Source organism: Syngnathus acus, chromosome 8 (genome assembly GCF_901709675.1).
Source record: "Syngnathus acus chromosome 8, fSynAcu1.2, whole genome shotgun sequence".
NCBI lineage: Eukaryota > Metazoa > Chordata > Actinopteri > Syngnathiformes > Syngnathidae > Syngnathus > Syngnathus acus.
Window position 1 is genome coordinate 1,742,941 of NC_051093.1, and position 17,945 is coordinate 1,760,885.

Genomic DNA, 17,945 nt, shown 5'->3' on the forward strand with positions numbered 1-17,945 from the left:
GTAAAATGTTGGACAAGGTTTTGAAAATAGCACATCAAGTTTTTGAAATATTCTATTTTATGTTTTTAGGTTTGACCTATAAATATCTGCTTTATAAGGATTTTACAATCTGATGTAATTTATAGCTACAACGTTAGACAAATTCACCCGTTGCTGAACCTAATCTAATTCATAAATATTCAAAAAAATATTAGTGTTATTATATTATTATTATGAAAACGATGTGTAAGAAAAAAAAACGAGGGCAGATTCCAAATCGGTGCAAATACATCTGCAAAAGTTAAATTGCATCTCTGATTAAAAAATATGTAATAGTTTTTTGACCAGCAATATGTGCTTTGTTGGTAGTTTGTTAAAATTCTTACATTACAATAACAGTTACAACGGCCGAGAAGGAAAAACAAAAATACATTTGATAATTTATGAATTTTTATTTGACATCCTTTGTTTTTAAATAAAACTTTGCATTAGCTCACTATGATGTCAAGTTAACACCTCAGTGGCAGTGTGATCCAAAAGTCAGCCTTATGACATGTTTGCAAAGGCAGCAAGTTTCCACACCAATTCTGACTATGACGAGCTGTGGAGGAGGTGTCCCTAATGAAGCGTCTTTCGAGTGCGGAGGTATCACGTGTGTGTGTGTGTGTGCGTGCGTGTGTTTGTGTGCGTGTGTGTGTGTGCGGTACAGTAGGAAAGTCGAGTCACTTCCTCCTTGTGCGCTCCCAGCAGCAATAACGAACCAGCCCACAACTTTTTCGTCTCTCCTTGCGCTCGATGGCTTGCTGTCAGCTGGTCGAGACAGAAGTTGCGCCACTTTACGTTAGCTGCTTCTGTTTATTCTAAAGTCCTTCATTTTGGAGAGTTCGAAGACGATTTGGGCGTCTGTGCGGAGTTTTTTTCCCCCCAAAGTACAATGGCTCCGACCTAGCCCAACTTTTTTTCGGAGCCACATAGAGAGGAAGAGTTCCGCGGAGGTGCCGTTGCCCTTTTTTTAGGTGGTTTCATGTAAGTGGAAGCAAGCGGGCGAGCAACATGAAGAAACAGTTCAACCGGATGAGGCAACTGGCCAACCAAACAGTCGGGAGGTGAGTTGTTCGGATTTAGAAGGACGTTACAAGCCAACGCCAGCATATAACCGACACTTTCTATTGGAAGCTTTCGTGGCAGCAAACGAACGCGCAGCTTTGATATACAAAACGAAGAACATTTGCCACTTTATCCGTCGCTCTTAAACGTGGGTGGGCGAGCGGGGAAGCTTTCTCGACAGTCTCGTGCAAACGAATTCATGCTGAATTCTTCAACAAGGTTCGAGTGCTGTCTTCTTAATTCCTACTCGATTGGTTTAATGACTGCATGTAAAAAATAACGGGCTATAATGGGAGCCAGTACACGAATCCAAACGCATTACCCATTTAATATCGCCTGTATGACGGCACAACAATGTGTTCATCATCGAGGTTGCGCAGTTCTTGACCCTACCCAGCCGCTCTTCCAGCGACCTACCGAAAGATAACTATCTCCCGACCGAGGCACTCTCAAAGAGCCCCACCCACCAATACTAAGCAGCCAACTACCTTCCTCGGTACCGAGGTATCAACAGATGCATAGAGTCCCCATAAATTCTTTGAACCCCTTCACCAAACCTACCTAACCCCGATAACTTTCTCAGAAACCCACCCAGCAGATCAAACCGTCACGAAGTGTTTTTTTTGTTTCTGGTTTTGTTGGTGCTCATCTATTGCATCACGTCGCCGCAAAGACTTGTGAAATCAAACATGTCTGACGTCCATCTTTACACAACAGAAGGAAAATAAAATGAATCGATAAAAGGTTGGAGGAGACGACGTCACTTCCAAGCCTAGAACTAGCTCGGAGCCAGGCCTACTTGAAGCAAAAACGACAAGTCGGTGGAGTGATGCTACAATTGTGGCGATGTGATGATTGAGTGAGAAGCCCCTTCCCCACAAGCAGGCTGAAAATATGAGATACACCCACTGAGGCTTTGCCCTGCAGTAAACCCACAGTGGAACTCTTTGATGGATTTGTGTCCCCTGTGATGTGCCTTTCAGGCAGGCTCACTTGGCCACAGAGGGATTGTGTGGAGTAAGCATTTTGGAGAGAGGGGTGGGGTTGTGTAAATGAGTGAGACTGGAATGGAAACATGAGTTCCATGTTGTGGTCACACACACGCCATGCTTTTGAAGTTTTGTGTGCTTGTTGCCTGGTTTGTGTGCTCGTTGGGGTCATGCTTCTGAAGCAAAGCCGTTTCGGAGCTTAAAGAGCCATCCGGCAAGAAAACTCTGTTTTGGATCTCAAATTGAAGAGGAAGATGCTCGCCGTTCGCATTCTAATTTCACTCATAAGATGTTTGTTGTCTGAGCAACATGTCCGATGTACAACTTGTGAACTGAAGGCTTTTCTTCCAGTCGGACGACAGTCATGATGAGACTTCAATTTTTGAAAAGTCGGACAACAGTCATGACGAGACTCCGATTTTTGAAAAGGAGAGGCTCACAGGCCGGGATATTTGACACACCAAATACAAGACAATTCGACAACTAGAGAAAAGAAGTTTTTGAGTATGATTGTTTTGAATGGAGTGCTTGAGACTCAGACGTGCCCCTTGGCGACCTCCGGCGCTCACTTACTCGCTCACCTCGTGTTGCCATAACAAACACAGTGACACAACGGGATGCGTCTGTTGGGACACGACGGAGGAATCTCACAGCGCCTTCATAGAAACGAGTTTCCGCTGAGTTGCTCGAGTAAACACATAGTTTGACTGTGCGCATTATTATTCTGCTCAAGTGAGATCGTGTGATGAGCGGCTCACATTCTGCTGTGTACACAAAAAGACAGGTTGAACTCCATTTGGAAGTTTGCGCTCGTTTGCAGCATGCCAAGTCTTGCAGAATTCAATTCAAGACAAGAACATTTTGTATTGTGTCATACTGCTGTTGTCATTGCCTGCATTTTGACCATGAGTGCAATTTTTCTCTCGCCAGGGCCGAGAAGACCGAGGTGCTGAGTGATGACCTCCTGCAGGTAAATACTTGTGCCATGCCAATTTCACCATCATAAATGAAGGCCCACTACAGTGTTTTTGATCAATATTTGGTGTTGCCATCGCAAGCTGCCTTTTGCTGGCGTGGTAACATCACATGACCCAACCCAGAAAACGGGCTGTTAGCTGAGCCCGTCGGCACTGATGTCATTACTAGTGGACAGCAAACGGCAGTACGAGGCCTTCTGCTCAAGTCATCATCTTCCCTCAGCCCAAGTTGAGTTGAGTTTGACGACTAGTGGGGGGAGGAGACGTGGCTGGCGGCTTTCCACCAAAGGCAATGTGGTGCTAGCTTCAAATGTTGGGGGCGGGGACGGAAAATAGAGCAGCGCTTGGCCACATGAAAGAAGATGATTTGAAATTGAAGGCTTGGCCATCGAGCTGTGCTCGCTCGGACTGACGAACGGAGCAAAGTGAGTGAGAAATAATATAAGTGCGAGGTCACCGGCTCCGTTTCTCCTCACGGCGTGCGGCTGTTGAGGGCGGAAACCAGTTGGCCATCTTGTAAACCTTTGGACAGCTCACCTAATCGAGGACTGCGGCTGGCGGGATCGCGCTTAAGTTTTGTTAATTGTTAAATTGCCCGTGCGGCAAGGTCACATGACCCCGCAAAATAGCGAAAAGGATGAACGATATGACAGAGAAGACGCCACTGGTGTTGAAAGGAGCAAAGTGAGTCTACAAGACAATCAAATGACCGCCGGGACTCTCTAAGTGACTGCAAGTTTGTTACCGAAGCCTAAAACAAAGAGAACACGCAAAATGGGAGTTACATGGGCAGACTTTGGAGATCTGGCAGACTTGTTTGGAGATGTTCTCAACAAGTTGTGTTGAGGCAGGTCAAGACCTGACAAGACATGGACTGACGTTTCAAACTATTCCTCAGGTGTAAAAAGCAAGTGCGGGTTCTTGTTGGAAGTTTTCATGCGGAGCAACATCTTTGTTGAGAACGGCGCTCATCTACCTGCCTGCTAGCAGAATATGCCCAATATTCAACGTTTTCCTCGCCAACGTGGGTTACAACTCCTTCCGGCGGAGGAACCTGCAGGTTGAAGTACAAGTTAGAACTTGTCTGACTTTCTGCGGAAGCTTACTTTGTTAGAAAAGAGTGAAGAGGGTTACAAGGTAGTGCATTCCACAATCAAAACAGCCAGGAGTGTTAAAAACATCCAAAGTTGTGGGATCATGTCTGATCCCCACATGGCCTGGATTCATTTTTTTCTTTTTCCTGTCAAAGAGCTCGATTGCAGTGTGGAAATCTGAGCCGGCCGCGGACGAGGCGGAATGATGAGCTAATCAATTGGATCCAGACAGCGGCGTTCATCTGCGTCTGGGGGGAAAAAAAAGGATGTCAAATGGGAGACGTGAAAATGGGATGACGAGAGAGTCAAAGATGGGAATCTCTCAGCCAATGAGGCGCCCTGCTTGTTTATGTGCAGGCAGGAAGAGGAAGTGCGATGGCATCTTTTGCAAATGCGCTTTTCGAAGTTCAAAAAGAAACTCAAAAGGCAGAACAAATAAGCATTTGTTGAAAAAACATACTTCCTTTTTAAGATGGATCTACTCCAAATCAAAAAACTGTGAAAAAACTGACCAGGGCGGGGCGCGCACGCGTGTGTGTGTGCGTGTGTGTGTGTGATCAGATCGAGAGGCGCATGGAGCTGGTGCGCTTGATGTCGCACAACACGAACAAGAGGCTGGTGTCCTGCCTGCAGGGTCATTTGGGCACAGACACCGAGAAGCGACACGTGAGTCGGATAACAAAGCAGCAGTCATTTCTTTCAATAAAAAAAAAAAAATTGAAGAAAGCAAAATGGAGAAAAAAAAAAAAAAAAAAAGACAGAAGCCTTTCTCGGGCCGCTAGCGCACTTTGATTGGCTGAGCGAAATTATGAGCTTCCAAGTTGTGTCTTTAGAAAAAGCTGCCCTTGACGACGCTGTCTCAGGCCATGCAGGAGGGCGGCTCGCAGCTGGGCGACGAAAGTCTGATCGGGTGAGCCGCGTCCACCTTGTCGTGACCCCAAATTGCAAATGTTTGCATTTTGTCTTGAATGCAACGCGTGTGCAAGCAGCAAGATGATGGACGTGTGCGGCGAAGCCGAGGGCAGGTTGGCCAGCGAGCTGATGCAGCACGAGGTGCAGATCGAAAGAGACATTCTGGAGCCTCTCAACACGCTGGCCGAGGTACCACACCTGCTGGGGGGTGGGGGTCCTGATTCTGCTCACATTGCTGAAACTTGAATTCTCATAGGTTGAGATTCCCAACATACTGAAACAGAGGAAGCAACTGGCCAAACTGGTCCTGGACTACGACTCGGCAAAGACCAGGTTGGCGTTCGGTTCTTCTTGCAGCATTACAGCCGATGAGCCCAAACAAAACTTAACTCTGCCTCAAAGCGAATTCACGTGGAAATAAGATAATTAGTCTGGTTCTAATGGGGCATTAAATCAAGAGACCATTAAATACAGAAATAAGAAAGCACGACATTTTTGGTACTGGTTCAGCACATTTGAAAATTCATCATTTGGTCCAATTTGTTGAGGGTAAAAATCGATTGTGGTGCAGGTGGTACCAAGCGACCAAGTCCAGCAACCAGGCCATGGCGGCTAAGGTGGACTCCCTCAAGGACGAGATGGACGAAGCTCTGAACAAAGTGGAAATATGTAAAGTAGGTTTCCGCTGCTCTAAATAAAATGACGATGCCATTTTGTCCGCAACGTCTGCGAACACTTTTCCCGCAGGACCAGCTATCGGCAGACATGTACAACTTTGCGTCCAAAGAAGGCGACTACGCTCGCTACTATCTCATGGTGGGTACACGACCTGATGATGAGATGAACGAGCAAAGTGAACCACATTGGTGCTCGCCTATGTCGGCAGTTATTGGAGGCCCAGGCCGAGTACCACAGAAGGTCTTTGGCAGCTCTGGAGGAAGCGATACCGAATATTCAGTTGCAGCAAGGTGAGCAGCGAGGCATTTCAAAGAGGAAACGAGCGCATAAACGTTTGGTTGGCACCTTTGTCTTTAGACTCCTGGACGGAGAAGCCGGCATTCGGCACCGCCCTGGAGGAGCATCTGAAGCGGAGTAACCGAGACATTGCGCTGCCCATCGAGGCCTGCGTCATGATGCTGCTGGAGACCGGGATGAGGGAAGAGGTGGGGGGTCTGTGATTGTTTTTGCAAGTCGCTGCGCTAACTCTCAATTTGTGATTGTTGTTTAGCAAGTCGCTACGCTAACTCACATTTTGCGGTTTCGCTCTGTAGGGTCTGTTCAGAATAGCAGCGGGAGCTTCCAAACTAAAAAAGCTGAAAGCGGCATTGGACTGTTCGACGTCCCAGCTCGAAGAGTTCTACTCGGACCCTCACGCCGTCGCCGGTGATGACCGCAAAACCATGATCTGCTCCCAGTCGTGGTTTTTTTTCTCAATAATGGTCCACTTTGTACACAGGAGCCCTGAAGTCCTACCTCAGGGAACTTCCTGAACCTCTCATGACCTTTGGCCTGTATGACGAGTGGACGCAGGCGTCCAAGTAAGACGACGCACACAGCTGAAGGTGTGTGTGCCCAGGATGTGATTCCGCTAACTGTGTGCACACATGTTGTTTCAGTGTGTCTGACCCTGACAAGCGACTTCAGGCTTTGTGGGTGACATGTGACCATTTGCCAAAGACTCACAAAGCCAACTTTAGGTAGGTGTGCTCAGCGTTGATGTGGTCAACCGAATGTGGGAAAATCATCTAAATAATAAGGAATGCTTACAGGTATCTGGTGAAGTTTCTGGCCAGACTGGCTCAAAACTGCGACATCAACAAAATGTCTCCCAGCAACATCGCCATTGTGCTGGGCCCCAACCTGCTGTGGGCAAAGATGGAGGGGTGAGGGGACGGCGCAAGCACCCGCGCACTCGCCTCGCTTGGTCTTCGCCGGCCATTGAACTTGCGCCTCGTCTCCCACAGGACTCTGGCCGAAATGGCGGCAGCGACGTCGGTCCATGTGGTCGCCATCATTGAGCCCATCATCCAGCACGCTGATTGGTTCTTTCCTGAAGGTAATGCTTCATAAAACATTTTCTGGCTGAAAAGTAGCTCAGGGAACAAAATACAAACACAAGTAGATTTTATTTCCAGCCCTAATTGACATAATGTTGCTGAACTAAATGTCCTTGGCTGCTTGGTTTCTTCCACACAGAAATGGACTTCAACGTGTCAGGCATGTTCGCCATGCCCACCCACCCATCCACGTCGGACGGCGAACCGGACAGGAAGCGCCCCGGCAGCCTGGTGGTGCAAGACGGGGACACGCAGTCTCCCCGCAAAGACAGGTACCTGTCTCGCGCCAACCTCAGCCTCAGCCTGCCACTTCCCCTCCCGTCCCGGCCCAAGACAGCCAGCGGGCAGGATTGGCGGGCCCCGGCGGTGTCGGCCCACTACGTAGTGGCTGACGACTCCATCACGGTCACCCGACAGCAGCCCTGTCCAAACGTTCAGCCTGTGCTCTAGTCCAAAGTAGCCCCTATCTTTTTGGAGAATCATCTTGATTCTCTCCAAAAGACGTTTTGTCGATGTGGCAATTTGTGTTCTGAACTCCTCCCATTGTGTACTCTTGCAATTAAAGCTTGGGTCTGACTGCAGGTTGCTGGTCATGTGTTGGCTTCCCGCCCGCCATCTGTCTCGTCTCGTGCAGCCACGTTGCTTCCCTTCATGTTCATGTCGAGTTCTGCTTTCCGAGGGCTCGGCTATGTCTGCCCTTGGCTTTCTGTTCCTCTTGAGCTCTCCTGGGAATTTTCTTAAAATTTGTGTGTGTGGTTTGCCCCTCTGCCTCTTGACCCCCCCCCCCCTTCCGTAGCACTGTTAACAAACCTCCGGAGGCAAGCCCACGTAGAGCCGGCACCACCATTAGAAAGCAGCCACAGCTAAGCTCGCCCAACTTGCAGCCGCCACTGCCCCACCAGGAAGGCGGGGGTCCCGCCTGCTTTGAGCCCCTAACTGCCGCCCTGGAGATCGAGCCCGGCGGCGCAGGTGCCGGGGGCCGGCTTGCTGCCGTGCTACCTCACTTGGTCTCCCAGGCGGGCGTGGAGGAGAGCAGGTAAGGAGCGAGCTAGCCGCATATCCTCCCCGCAACGCCGTTTGCTCTCAAGCAATCCGACCTGCCCAACTCGCCCTCGCCTCTTTGCGTTTGTCAGAAGCCAGCAAATTGGAAATGTCTGGCCAGTCCAATTACATGGCGCTTTGAAAATGATTTGGAGCCGTTCTATGCCCGCAGCCCGGCTCGGGAGCTCATGTCCACGCCGCCTCCGCAGAGGAATGGTTCAGCTCAGCTTACAGCGGGAACGTCGCATTCCCAGAGTGGATCCAGGGGCCCCAGCCCTCACATGGTCCGCAGAGGTAAGACGAGCGGCACGTAATGTTGTTTCCCCGCACAGTGCCTCAAAATGTCTGCACGATTTGAATTAACACAGATGGCCACTTGAAGGCGTCACCTCAAAAATACACCGTTCCTTTTTTCAAACAGGAAGTGTGTAATGAGCCGCACTTCTGCATTGAATGAGCAGATCTCATTTTGGAAGTAAATTCAAAATAAACAATTCTCTCAGGCAAATGTGTTGAATAAAAAAAGTTTAAAAACAACGCAATTACACCCAGGGCGTGATCCTTTCGGATACCACTAGAGGGAGCCCGTGCAGCACTGGCATTAGAACCACAGACAAAAAACAAAAAGTCGAGTTGATGCACAGGCTGAGGAAACACAGTTGATACTTGAAATGCAATATGTTCCTTTTTCCAGGGACCAAGAAACAGGCGCCGGCACCACCCAAACAAGCCAGTCCTTTCGCCTCTCAGCCTGCCAGCCAAACTCCGGGGTCCCCTCACAATCCCGCCATCAATCCCAGGCGCCACTCGGGCAAAGAAAGCCCCATCCAGGCTCCCAGCCACCCTCCCCCGCAGCCGCCCCAAGCGTTGGTACCGGGGGAGCCGCCGTCGCCGCCCAGGACGCCCACGCCGCCCGACACGCCACCTCACGACGGCGCCCACTCCCAGCCACCCGTGTACCACTACGGCTCGCTTCCCCGTCCCGCCCGGCCGGCACCCAAGCCGCGGCCCCGGCCTAACATGCCGCCGCCGCCTCAACCGGCTGTCAGCAACGACAGCTGCAACGGCCTCGTCGGCTCCTCGTCCAAGATCATCACAGGTAAGGCGGTTCTATCTCGCTATCAATTGGCAGTTTAAAAATTGGGAAATAAAAATCGGTGGTGGTGCGGGGTAATTCCGAGTCTACTTTTAGATTCATTAAGAAAAACATCTGATTAAATTAGTATGATATATTTTGATTTATCAATTTTACAAACGGTTTTATCTAAAGTCATTTTTTTAAACTTACAACAGCGATTGCTCGACCAATAAGAATTTGCCGACGTCAGCCCGAATTCTAAACGACGTGTTGGTTTGGATGTGCCGCTTGGCTGAGTGACATTTTCAGCTTCCTTTTTCTTTTACTGTCTGCCTTTTGGGTTTCAATGTGACTGGTGACGTGAAGTGTGTGTGTGTCTAACATTGCAGATGTCTGAGGTGGCGGGCCTTGTAAGGCAGGCGTTGGTAAGACTCCGACTGGCTGATGCGCCTGGTTTGCTTGCATGTGTGTGTGGGTGCAGGTGTGTGAGGGAGGGAGGGTGTCTGGGAAATCCTAACAGCGTGTCGTTAAGATACAATAGATAGACTGGCTCGAAATCCATCCGGTGTGATGTGTACGTGTCAATTGCTGCTGTCCAGACAAACTAACATCGACCTTGGGTGTGACTAAACAAAACAAAACAAAAAAAAACTGTGCCTATTCTATGTAGCACTGATCATGTGCCACACATTACATGTACTCCAAGGACTCCCCCCCAAAAGACTAAATCACATTTTAGTCTCAATGGACAATAAAATCAGCAATGCCTTCAAGACCAACGGCTGGCATCTCCAAAAACGTGAACCACTCGTAATTAGAGGCACCACGCTCAAGGAGTCCTTAGTGTCTTAGTGTGCATCAAGCGTGCCAATTTGTGGGCGCGCTCGTATCTGACCTTTTCCCCTACGACCCCGTGCAGACGGCGACCTGGATCTGAAGGGGGCCAGACGAGTGTGGATCCCGGGGATGGTAGCGAGCCCGCAAGCGGCGCCGCCCGCCACCCTGCCGCCGCCACTCGACGCACACACGGAGAGCACCTCGCTGTGAGCGGGGCGCCATGCGCCCCTTTTACGCCGCCGCCAGGTTCCGCTCAACACCTTAGGAACGCATTTCTGACAATCTGATGGCAGGCTTGATCCAAAGGCTTTTTTTCTGTGAATCTATTTAACACGGCAGCCAAGTGCGAGTGAAATTGCGTGGAACAAAGACAGAGCAAAACAGAAAGGGGATGAAAACGAGGTGCTGTTTTGGCTTGTGTGGTGCCGGTTGTTGACCAAAGTGCAATATTGTGCACCGACTGTCTTCCAGTGGCTCATATTTGGTTTGTTGTATATTTTGGGGACTGATTTGTGACATTTTTAATTGCTTTGAGGATATATTCGTTATTTGGTCCAAAAAATGATTTATATTTAAAAATCGGTATTGACAATGGTTGGTAATGACCAACTGTGCTCCAATATTTCAAAGCTTTGACCAAATATAGCCCAACGTTTTCATATCGTTGCCAATCTTCACCTTTATACTAGTAATACTGAAACATGAGACCGTTGCTGCGCCATGACTTGTGATGATTAAAGTTTTACAATCTTGTCATGTTTTTCTTTTTTTCATGTATTTACATATCAAAGCAATCATGTAGGATACTTCTGACTTTCACATTGTGGCCTGGGCTGCACTTATGTGATCATCATCTTGCTGCAGAAAAACAAACCTGGCCGTACTTTTGTCACTTGCCGTTTCTCTTGGAATGCAAAAATCTCTAATGTCCCGAGAAAAGCAACACCTTTTGAGGAGCATGGCAGCCCTTCAAGCCCAGTAGCTGATGATGAACACGGCCACAGAGAGGCAAATGACGACATTGGCGTTCACCAACTTTTTCAGACCTGGATTTTCTTTTAGTTGACTGAGGTCGGGGGCCATGGGCGTCACGGGTCTTTTCTCTGCCTCGTCAGACTGTCGCTCCATCCCGCACAGCCAGTAGAGAGCAGACACCAGCCGTGACTGACGTCTCGAGCCGGAGCCCGGGTCCGAAGACTCTGGAAGTTGGGTGAGATGGCAAATGAGCAGATAGTGGAGCAAGGTCAAAAAGATGGAAAACTATACCTTTTCTCGTGCTGTCAACTGCCTTTTCCGTGACGACCATCTCCGCCATCTCGTGACCCGTGACCTCTTCCACGCTCTGCTCTTTGACTTCCACGGGGGCAAACCTTGTGAACCAAGTCAGACGGTCAATCTAAAATAAAAAAAAACATTCTCCAATCAATGAACACGCACAAATGCAGCATTCACAACAAATAAAGGAACATTTTGACCTGCTCGGCTTTGGGTTTGTCGGTGGCCAGACTGACCAGCACGACCACGACGAGTGTGATGAAGGACAGCAGCGTGGAGAAGTAGAGGTAATGCAGCGATTTGACCACGGCGGGCCTGTCGTCCTGCTCGAAGCACAGCGGAGCCGGGTAGATAAAATCCAACAGCATGCGGACGCAGCCAATCGTCAGGCCCACGGCCACGCCCCAGAAAGCACCCTGCCGGCATGCAGAAAACAACGCTTGGAACATGTGCTTTGGTCCCGGCCTGAGGAAAGTTCAACGACATTAGCAATGGAGTCAGCAAGCTATTGGTGCTCTCTCGAATTGTGACACAGTGGTGCCGGAAACCAAATGCGCAGCCCTAAATCACATACTGCTCTACCTTCTCGTTAGTCCTAGTCCAGAAGCAGCCCAGGAGGAAGATGATGGACACGGGCGGCTGCAGGTAGGTGCTGATTGTCTGGATGTAGATGAACAGCTGTCCCCCTTGACTGGCTTGAATGACGGGAATCCACAAAATGGACGCCACCACTAGAATGAGCACAAAAACCCTAGAAAGTAAAACATTTGCTTATCAGAATGTTTTCGGTGCTGCTGTTTTGGTTACCAACAGACAGTGCGCATACTAAAATACTGATTACCCATCCATGTCATTTTACTTTACAGTCCAAAAGAGTTCACATCCAATTGTGTGGTCCATAGCTACGAATAAAAAGATAAACGGACCTGCCCACGATCATAAGCTCCCACTCGGACGCCCCGGGTCGGTATGTCTTCCACAGGTCCATGGTGAAAATGGTGCTGGCGCTGTTAAAGACGGATGTGAGCGAGGAGACAAGCGCAGCAATCATCACAGCCATCATCAGACCTCGGAGTCCTGGAAGATGCAGCATTTATATGAATGCATATGAATATGCATTTTATATGAATACCGAGGTTGAATAAAGGACAGGAAGTCACCTGCGGGGAGAAGCTCCAAGACCAGCCTGGCATAAGCCGTGTCGGTACATCCTACTGGGTTGTCACAGATCTGCTCGCACAATTCTGGATCAGCACAGGCTACGTCATCTGGAAACAGTTTTATTTAAGGGCAAATGGGTGTGAAACGTTCTGGATTTTCTTGGACCCAAATGATTATTCCATCATTTGATTGAAAAAAGGTGGAGGCAACTACGGTCAACTGGAGTATTCCGCTGATGTTTCCCACCTGTGTAAAGTATCCTGCTGATCATGCCGGGCAACATGATGGCAAAGAAAGGCAAAAGCTTGAGGTAAGCAGCCAGCAGGGAGCCGCCTTTAGCATGGGTCAGCGTTTTGGCAGCCAACGAGCGCTGCACGATCACCTAAATAACAACCACACACGCAGTTGAAGCCATTTTTGTTGTGGTGTATTTCTTTAGAATAGCTACTGCATGACACGATGAAATCAATGAATTCCATAGTTTACTGATAAGCCAAAAGGAGCAATTAGACTAAAAAGACAAAAATAACAAGGTTTCTAGAAGTGATCCTTGAAGGATGCCACATATTTAAAAAAAATAGAAGAAACCTGACCTGATCAGAGCACCAGTACCACATGGAAGGAATGGACATGCCCATGATGACGCCAGGCCACGGGAGGTCAGAGTCCACTGGGTCTCTGAATATGTGGAAGGAGTCCTCTCGGGGGATGCCGCACGTCGTGTTCGGCACGCGAACTGACGGGATGGCCTTAAGGTAGCCCTCCATCAGAGCATTCCAACCTCCAACCTCTGCAAAACCTGAACGGCAGCACAAAAATAGAGTGAGCCAATGTGAAAAGATGCCATGACACAGGTGGCGTCATTGTTTGGGATGCGCTTACTAAAGCCCATTAGGACGAGCGCTCCCGCCAGCATGATAACCGTTTGAGCGGCGTCGGTGTAGATGACAGTAGCCAAACCACCTGAGGAAGGAACAAGACAACACATTCAAGTAAAGTTTTAAAAGACTACAGGAAGCCTCTTGGCCATACAATTGTGTTACCATTTACTAAAAATAACATTAATTTGATGCAATTAAATGAGTAATGTGGGCTGACCTGCCACGGTGTAGAGCGCAGTGATAGCTAGCAGGAGCACGATCGCCAGGTAGATGTCCCACTGCAAAGCCATCTTTATAAACAATGCACCAGCATACATGTCCACCTGACATCTCAGACAAGAGAGAGTGAGCATCATACACACTTGGACATGCCAAATGAAGACGTAAAGGTCCAAGTCATACCGACATCTTGGTGAAGATGTAAATAAACAAGTATAAGACAGCCATGAACAAATGCGTTCTTCTGCCACCGTATCGCCTCTGTAAATATTCAGGCATAGTTGTCACCTGGAAGGAAGCGACCAGAAAACGTGTCACTAAGTGATGATGCAATGAAATTCATGTCGGTGTGGACTCAGCTTACCCCGGAGGCCAGATAAATGGGCAGGAAGATCCACGCAAGCAGAAGCACCATGAAAATTCCCTGTCACAGCAAAACATGGAAGCAACGCTTGAGTACCCCGAGGCCCCCAAGAGTCTCGGCACATCATACATTCCACTCGTAGGCAATCGCCCCGATTCCCGCCGCTGCTCCGGATCCAGCCAACCCGATGAGATGTCCGCTGCCGATGTTACTGGAAAACAGAGAGGCCCCAACCTGCAAGAAGAGGATGAGATGCAGTGGAATTTTTGGTCCGTTCTACTGTGGTGTCTGTGACTTTGAGAGTGTATGGCTTCAAAAGGCAGGGCTTGGCTTGGTAGGTGTCAGCGAATAAGTTGGCTGAAAACTGTGTCTTGCTCAGTGAAACCACTTGGCCTTGAATTCTAAATATTTACAGGTTGATAAAATGTGTTCAAAGTCAGTCTGGATGCCTCTTAAGGTGTTTGAACTCACCGGCCACCAGGTCATGCTCTTCCCTGCCAGGAAGTAGCCATCCACTGTGCTGCGCTTTGTTTTCCACATTGACTAGTAGACACATGACAGAACACAAAGAGAACAATGAAGTGATCAAATGAAACTCCTGCCCCCCCCTCCCTCACTTGGACTCACCCAAAAGCCCACAGCCAAGACCAGGACAAAATAGAGCACCAGTACCACAATGTCCAAAGCTCCCAAGGGAGGACTTCCTCCGCCTGGAGCCGGCGTCGTCGACATGGTGCTCCCCTGTTGGGTTGCTGCAAGATCTAAGGTCATCTGAAAAGAAGCATGAGATTAACATCTGTGGTTAAAATGTGCTGTACCTCCATCATTTATTGAAGAAAAGCAAGCCATGTACTATTCTACTAGAAGCAGGTACTTGGACACGCAAGAAGCAACACTTGATTTCACATTTGTACATTTTAAAAATACAATGAGACACTAAAGTAGTTCATGTGAATTCAAGTGCTGTCAGTTGAATTAACTTGCCCTGCTGCCACAAATGAGGAAAACGGCGACAATGCCAACAGAAGAATCTTAGTGGTGCCATGCATTACAAGTTTGTGTTTTGTTGCAAATAGAGAAAACTCACCTCTCCGTCAGTTGCCACCAACAATAAAGCATTTCCAGGAACTAGCCAAAGATGAGTGAATGAGCACGAGGAAGGTGTTTTCACGCACCTGGAGATCAAATTCCACTTTCAACACGTGCACGCTGATCACTAGTTAAAATGTAAAAGGTTTATTGTCGTCAGACGCACGACACTTGACACGCACACGCACTCATTGCAAGTGCTTTACCAAACCATGGCAGAGAATCAGAGGTCTACGAATGTGTTCATCAGACACAAAATCAAAAGAAAAACAAAGACAATAATTCAATTCCAGGAATAAAGTTCACCATAGGTTTATTATCAGAAAGCTTTTACATTTTACAGAAGTAGGTTTAATTTTAGAAGAAGAAAAAAAAAAAAATCACAAATAAAGTTGGAATTTTACAAGAATATTTTTTCAAAATATATTTTATGGGACTAGTGTTGTCATTTTAGAAGAAACGCCACTGTCACAAGAACCAAGACTTCATTTTGGGGGGAAAAAATGTCGAGTTTATTTGAATAAATTCAGATAAACATCAAGATCTTTGACTATAAAGTTAAAATGTAATGAGCTTTCCGTTACATCCCCACTGCAAAATATATATATATATATATATATATATATATATATCAATAATTACTTCAGTAATAATTGACTTACTGTCATGATGACGGCCTATTCTTGTAAAATGAGAGCTTCCATAGTAAAAAAAAATCCATTTATTGCTGTAAAGTTAAGCTCTATGTTTCCATGAAACAAACACCCATTGTAATTCTTGATATTGATTGATTGATTGATTGATATCTTTATTTCGAACATCCAAAACAAAAAAGAAAACAAAAAAAACAAATAACACTCTAAAGTGCCACATATAAGTCCACAACAAACAAACAAAAAATAAACCAACAAACAGAAATAAATAAATTAAATTAAATTAATTAATAATAATAATACATAAGTAAATAAATCAATAAAGAATGCTCGAAAAGGAGTAGGAGGAAGCATAGCTTTTTAGATTCCTACCCCTTTCTCACTTTATCCATTAAACCAACGATTCAACATATACTGTAATTCTATAACAGAACACAAGTAGACACACTTTCACACTTATTTTTCTGTTTCATTTTTACTTGTGTGTAGCCCTTCGGCACTTTTAACCTTTGTACCCGCTAAACAACATATTTTTGTACATTCTTTTAAACTGGTGGATATTTGGACTTTGCTTGAGTTCCTCACTTAGAATGTTCCATAGTTTGACCCCGGTTATAGTTATACAGAAACTTTTTAAGGTTGTTCTTATGTTTAAGATTTTGAAGTTGTGATTCCCCTTTAACTTATAACCTCCCTCAACTTATAACCTCCCTCCCGATTCCTAAATAAGTTTTGGATATTTTCTGGTAGTTGTTTTGCTTTTGCCCTATACATGATGATTGCGGTTTGATAAGATACTATGTCAGTGAATTTCAATAGTTTGGATTGTATGAAAAGTGGATTTGTGTGTTCCAAAGATATTGACAAGAAATAAAAGGTTGACTTTTACCATGCTACATTTTCAGCTATTCCAGCCTGGTGTGATGCACAAGAGAGGTAAATAAATAGACTCTGACATTTGTGATAAAAGCTTTAGAATCAATAGTTGTTCTGCAAAGCATTGGCTTACACGAGAGGAACCAGTTTCCAGCTTCATCAACCGTTTATGTACATGACTGCAGCTACCAGATTAAAAGTCACCGTATCTGCACTAGAGTTCTCATAAAATGGAGGAAGAACACAAATTTTCTGTCAGAAATGAAAATGCTGCTTATGCATCCTAGCCATTTCTTTTTCTAGACCAGAAGGCAAACATTTGCATATTGCACACTGCCCGCTGTCAGCACAGAGAAAATATTGGAGCCGATCGAGAGCCGTCTGTCATCACATTTTTCAAAACAATCTGTTGAGACAATGCCAAATATGAACTTATCTTACATTCAGATAATTCAAATAATAAACAATATCAAATACCGTATTGGCCCGAATATAAGACGACCCTGATTATAAGACGACCCCCTCTTTTTCAAGACTCAAGTTTGAAAAAAGACTTTTTGAACAACAAATTTAATTTTTACACAGAAAATAATTAGAGTACATCTGAAACAAATGATTATAACAATATATTCGAGAGAAAAAGTATGTTATTTTGCCTCATTCAAATCATGCAAAAACTGTCTGTCACATCTTAATCTCTGAACATTTAAATATGTAAACTAAAGTGCAATCACATTTGTAAGTGAATGGCTTTTGGTTTTTCCATTTTCTGTTAACTCTTCTCTTATTTTCTTCTCTTTTCTTTCTTACCGCTATTTTTTATTTTTCTTCTTCGTGCTACCGCTATTTTTATCTTTCTTCTTCGTGACAGGGTTTCGCTTTGGCTTGGGGAGTTAAGTTCAGCATTCGCTTTAAAGATATCTGGCGCCATCTAGCGTTGTGAATGGGTATAATGTCTAGACCACAGGTGTCAAACTCAAAGCCCGGGGGCCAGATACGGCCTGCCAATTCATTTTGTGTGGCCCCCGAAGACAAATTGTGCATCAAATTCGTGTGTCATTACTAAAATTGCAAATTGTTTTCACTTTTATCAATATCTTTTTTTTTTTTATTTGACCAGTTTGTACTCGTCTGATTTGAAAACAAGTTATTCGTCAGTTTGTTTTGTAGCTTTTACTGTATATAATATGAGGTGCTCATACATTGATTTGGGTTGACAGTCATAATGGCCCTCCGAAAGAAGCTATGACTACAATGCGGCCCGCGAAAAAAATGAGTTCGACACCCCTGGTCCAGACCCTGAATGTAAGACGACCCCCACTTTTTCAGTCTTATTTCAATGCAAAAAACACCGTC

The 17,945-nt window shown here is 46.4% G+C and overlaps 2 protein-coding genes across 4 annotated transcripts; one reads left to right on the forward strand and one right to left on the reverse strand.

The window, feature by feature from the left end:
• The first annotated feature begins 692 nt into the window (after positions 1-692).
• arhgap17b (Rho GTPase activating protein 17b) lies at positions 693-10,825 on the forward strand. Of its 3 annotated transcripts, XM_037256397.1 has the most exons (21): positions 693-1,085; positions 3,006-3,045; positions 4,708-4,812; positions 4,980-5,056; positions 5,136-5,247; positions 5,315-5,391; positions 5,630-5,732; positions 5,806-5,874; positions 5,945-6,026; positions 6,094-6,221; positions 6,330-6,441; positions 6,515-6,596; positions 6,675-6,755; positions 6,828-6,941; positions 7,023-7,114; positions 7,255-7,387; positions 7,912-8,151; positions 8,329-8,450; positions 8,851-9,255; positions 9,624-9,659; positions 10,154-10,288. In XM_037256397.1, exons 1-20 carry the CDS (start codon positions 1,033-1,035, stop codon positions 9,629-9,631), a joined length of 2,235 nt encoding a protein of 744 aa, XP_037112292.1. In that variant the 5' UTR covers positions 693-1,032; the 3' UTR covers positions 9,632-9,659; positions 10,154-10,288. The 3 variants fall into 3 exon arrangements, with proteins under 3 accessions (XP_037112292.1, XP_037112291.1, XP_037112294.1); XM_037256396.1 differs by lacking the exon at positions 9,624-9,659 and having other exon boundaries at positions 10,154-10,825; XM_037256399.1 differs by lacking the exons at positions 7,912-8,151; positions 9,624-9,659 and having other exon boundaries at positions 10,154-10,825.
• On the reverse strand, positions 10,479-15,197 carry slc5a11 (solute carrier family 5 member 11). The gene is made up of 16 exons (XM_037256400.1): positions 15,059-15,197; positions 14,599-14,742; positions 14,443-14,514; positions 14,101-14,205; positions 13,972-14,031; positions 13,791-13,895; positions 13,606-13,711; positions 13,390-13,470; positions 13,101-13,306; positions 12,754-12,889; positions 12,507-12,614; positions 12,273-12,423; positions 11,929-12,097; positions 11,547-11,762; positions 11,338-11,467; positions 10,479-11,270 (listed from the first exon to the last, which is right to left on the reverse strand). Exons 2-16 carry the CDS (start codon positions 14,740-14,742, stop codon positions 11,041-11,043), a joined length of 2,019 nt encoding a protein of 672 aa, XP_037112295.1. The 5' UTR covers positions 15,059-15,197; the 3' UTR covers positions 10,479-11,040.
• Positions 15,198-17,945: the final 2,748 nt, after the last annotated feature.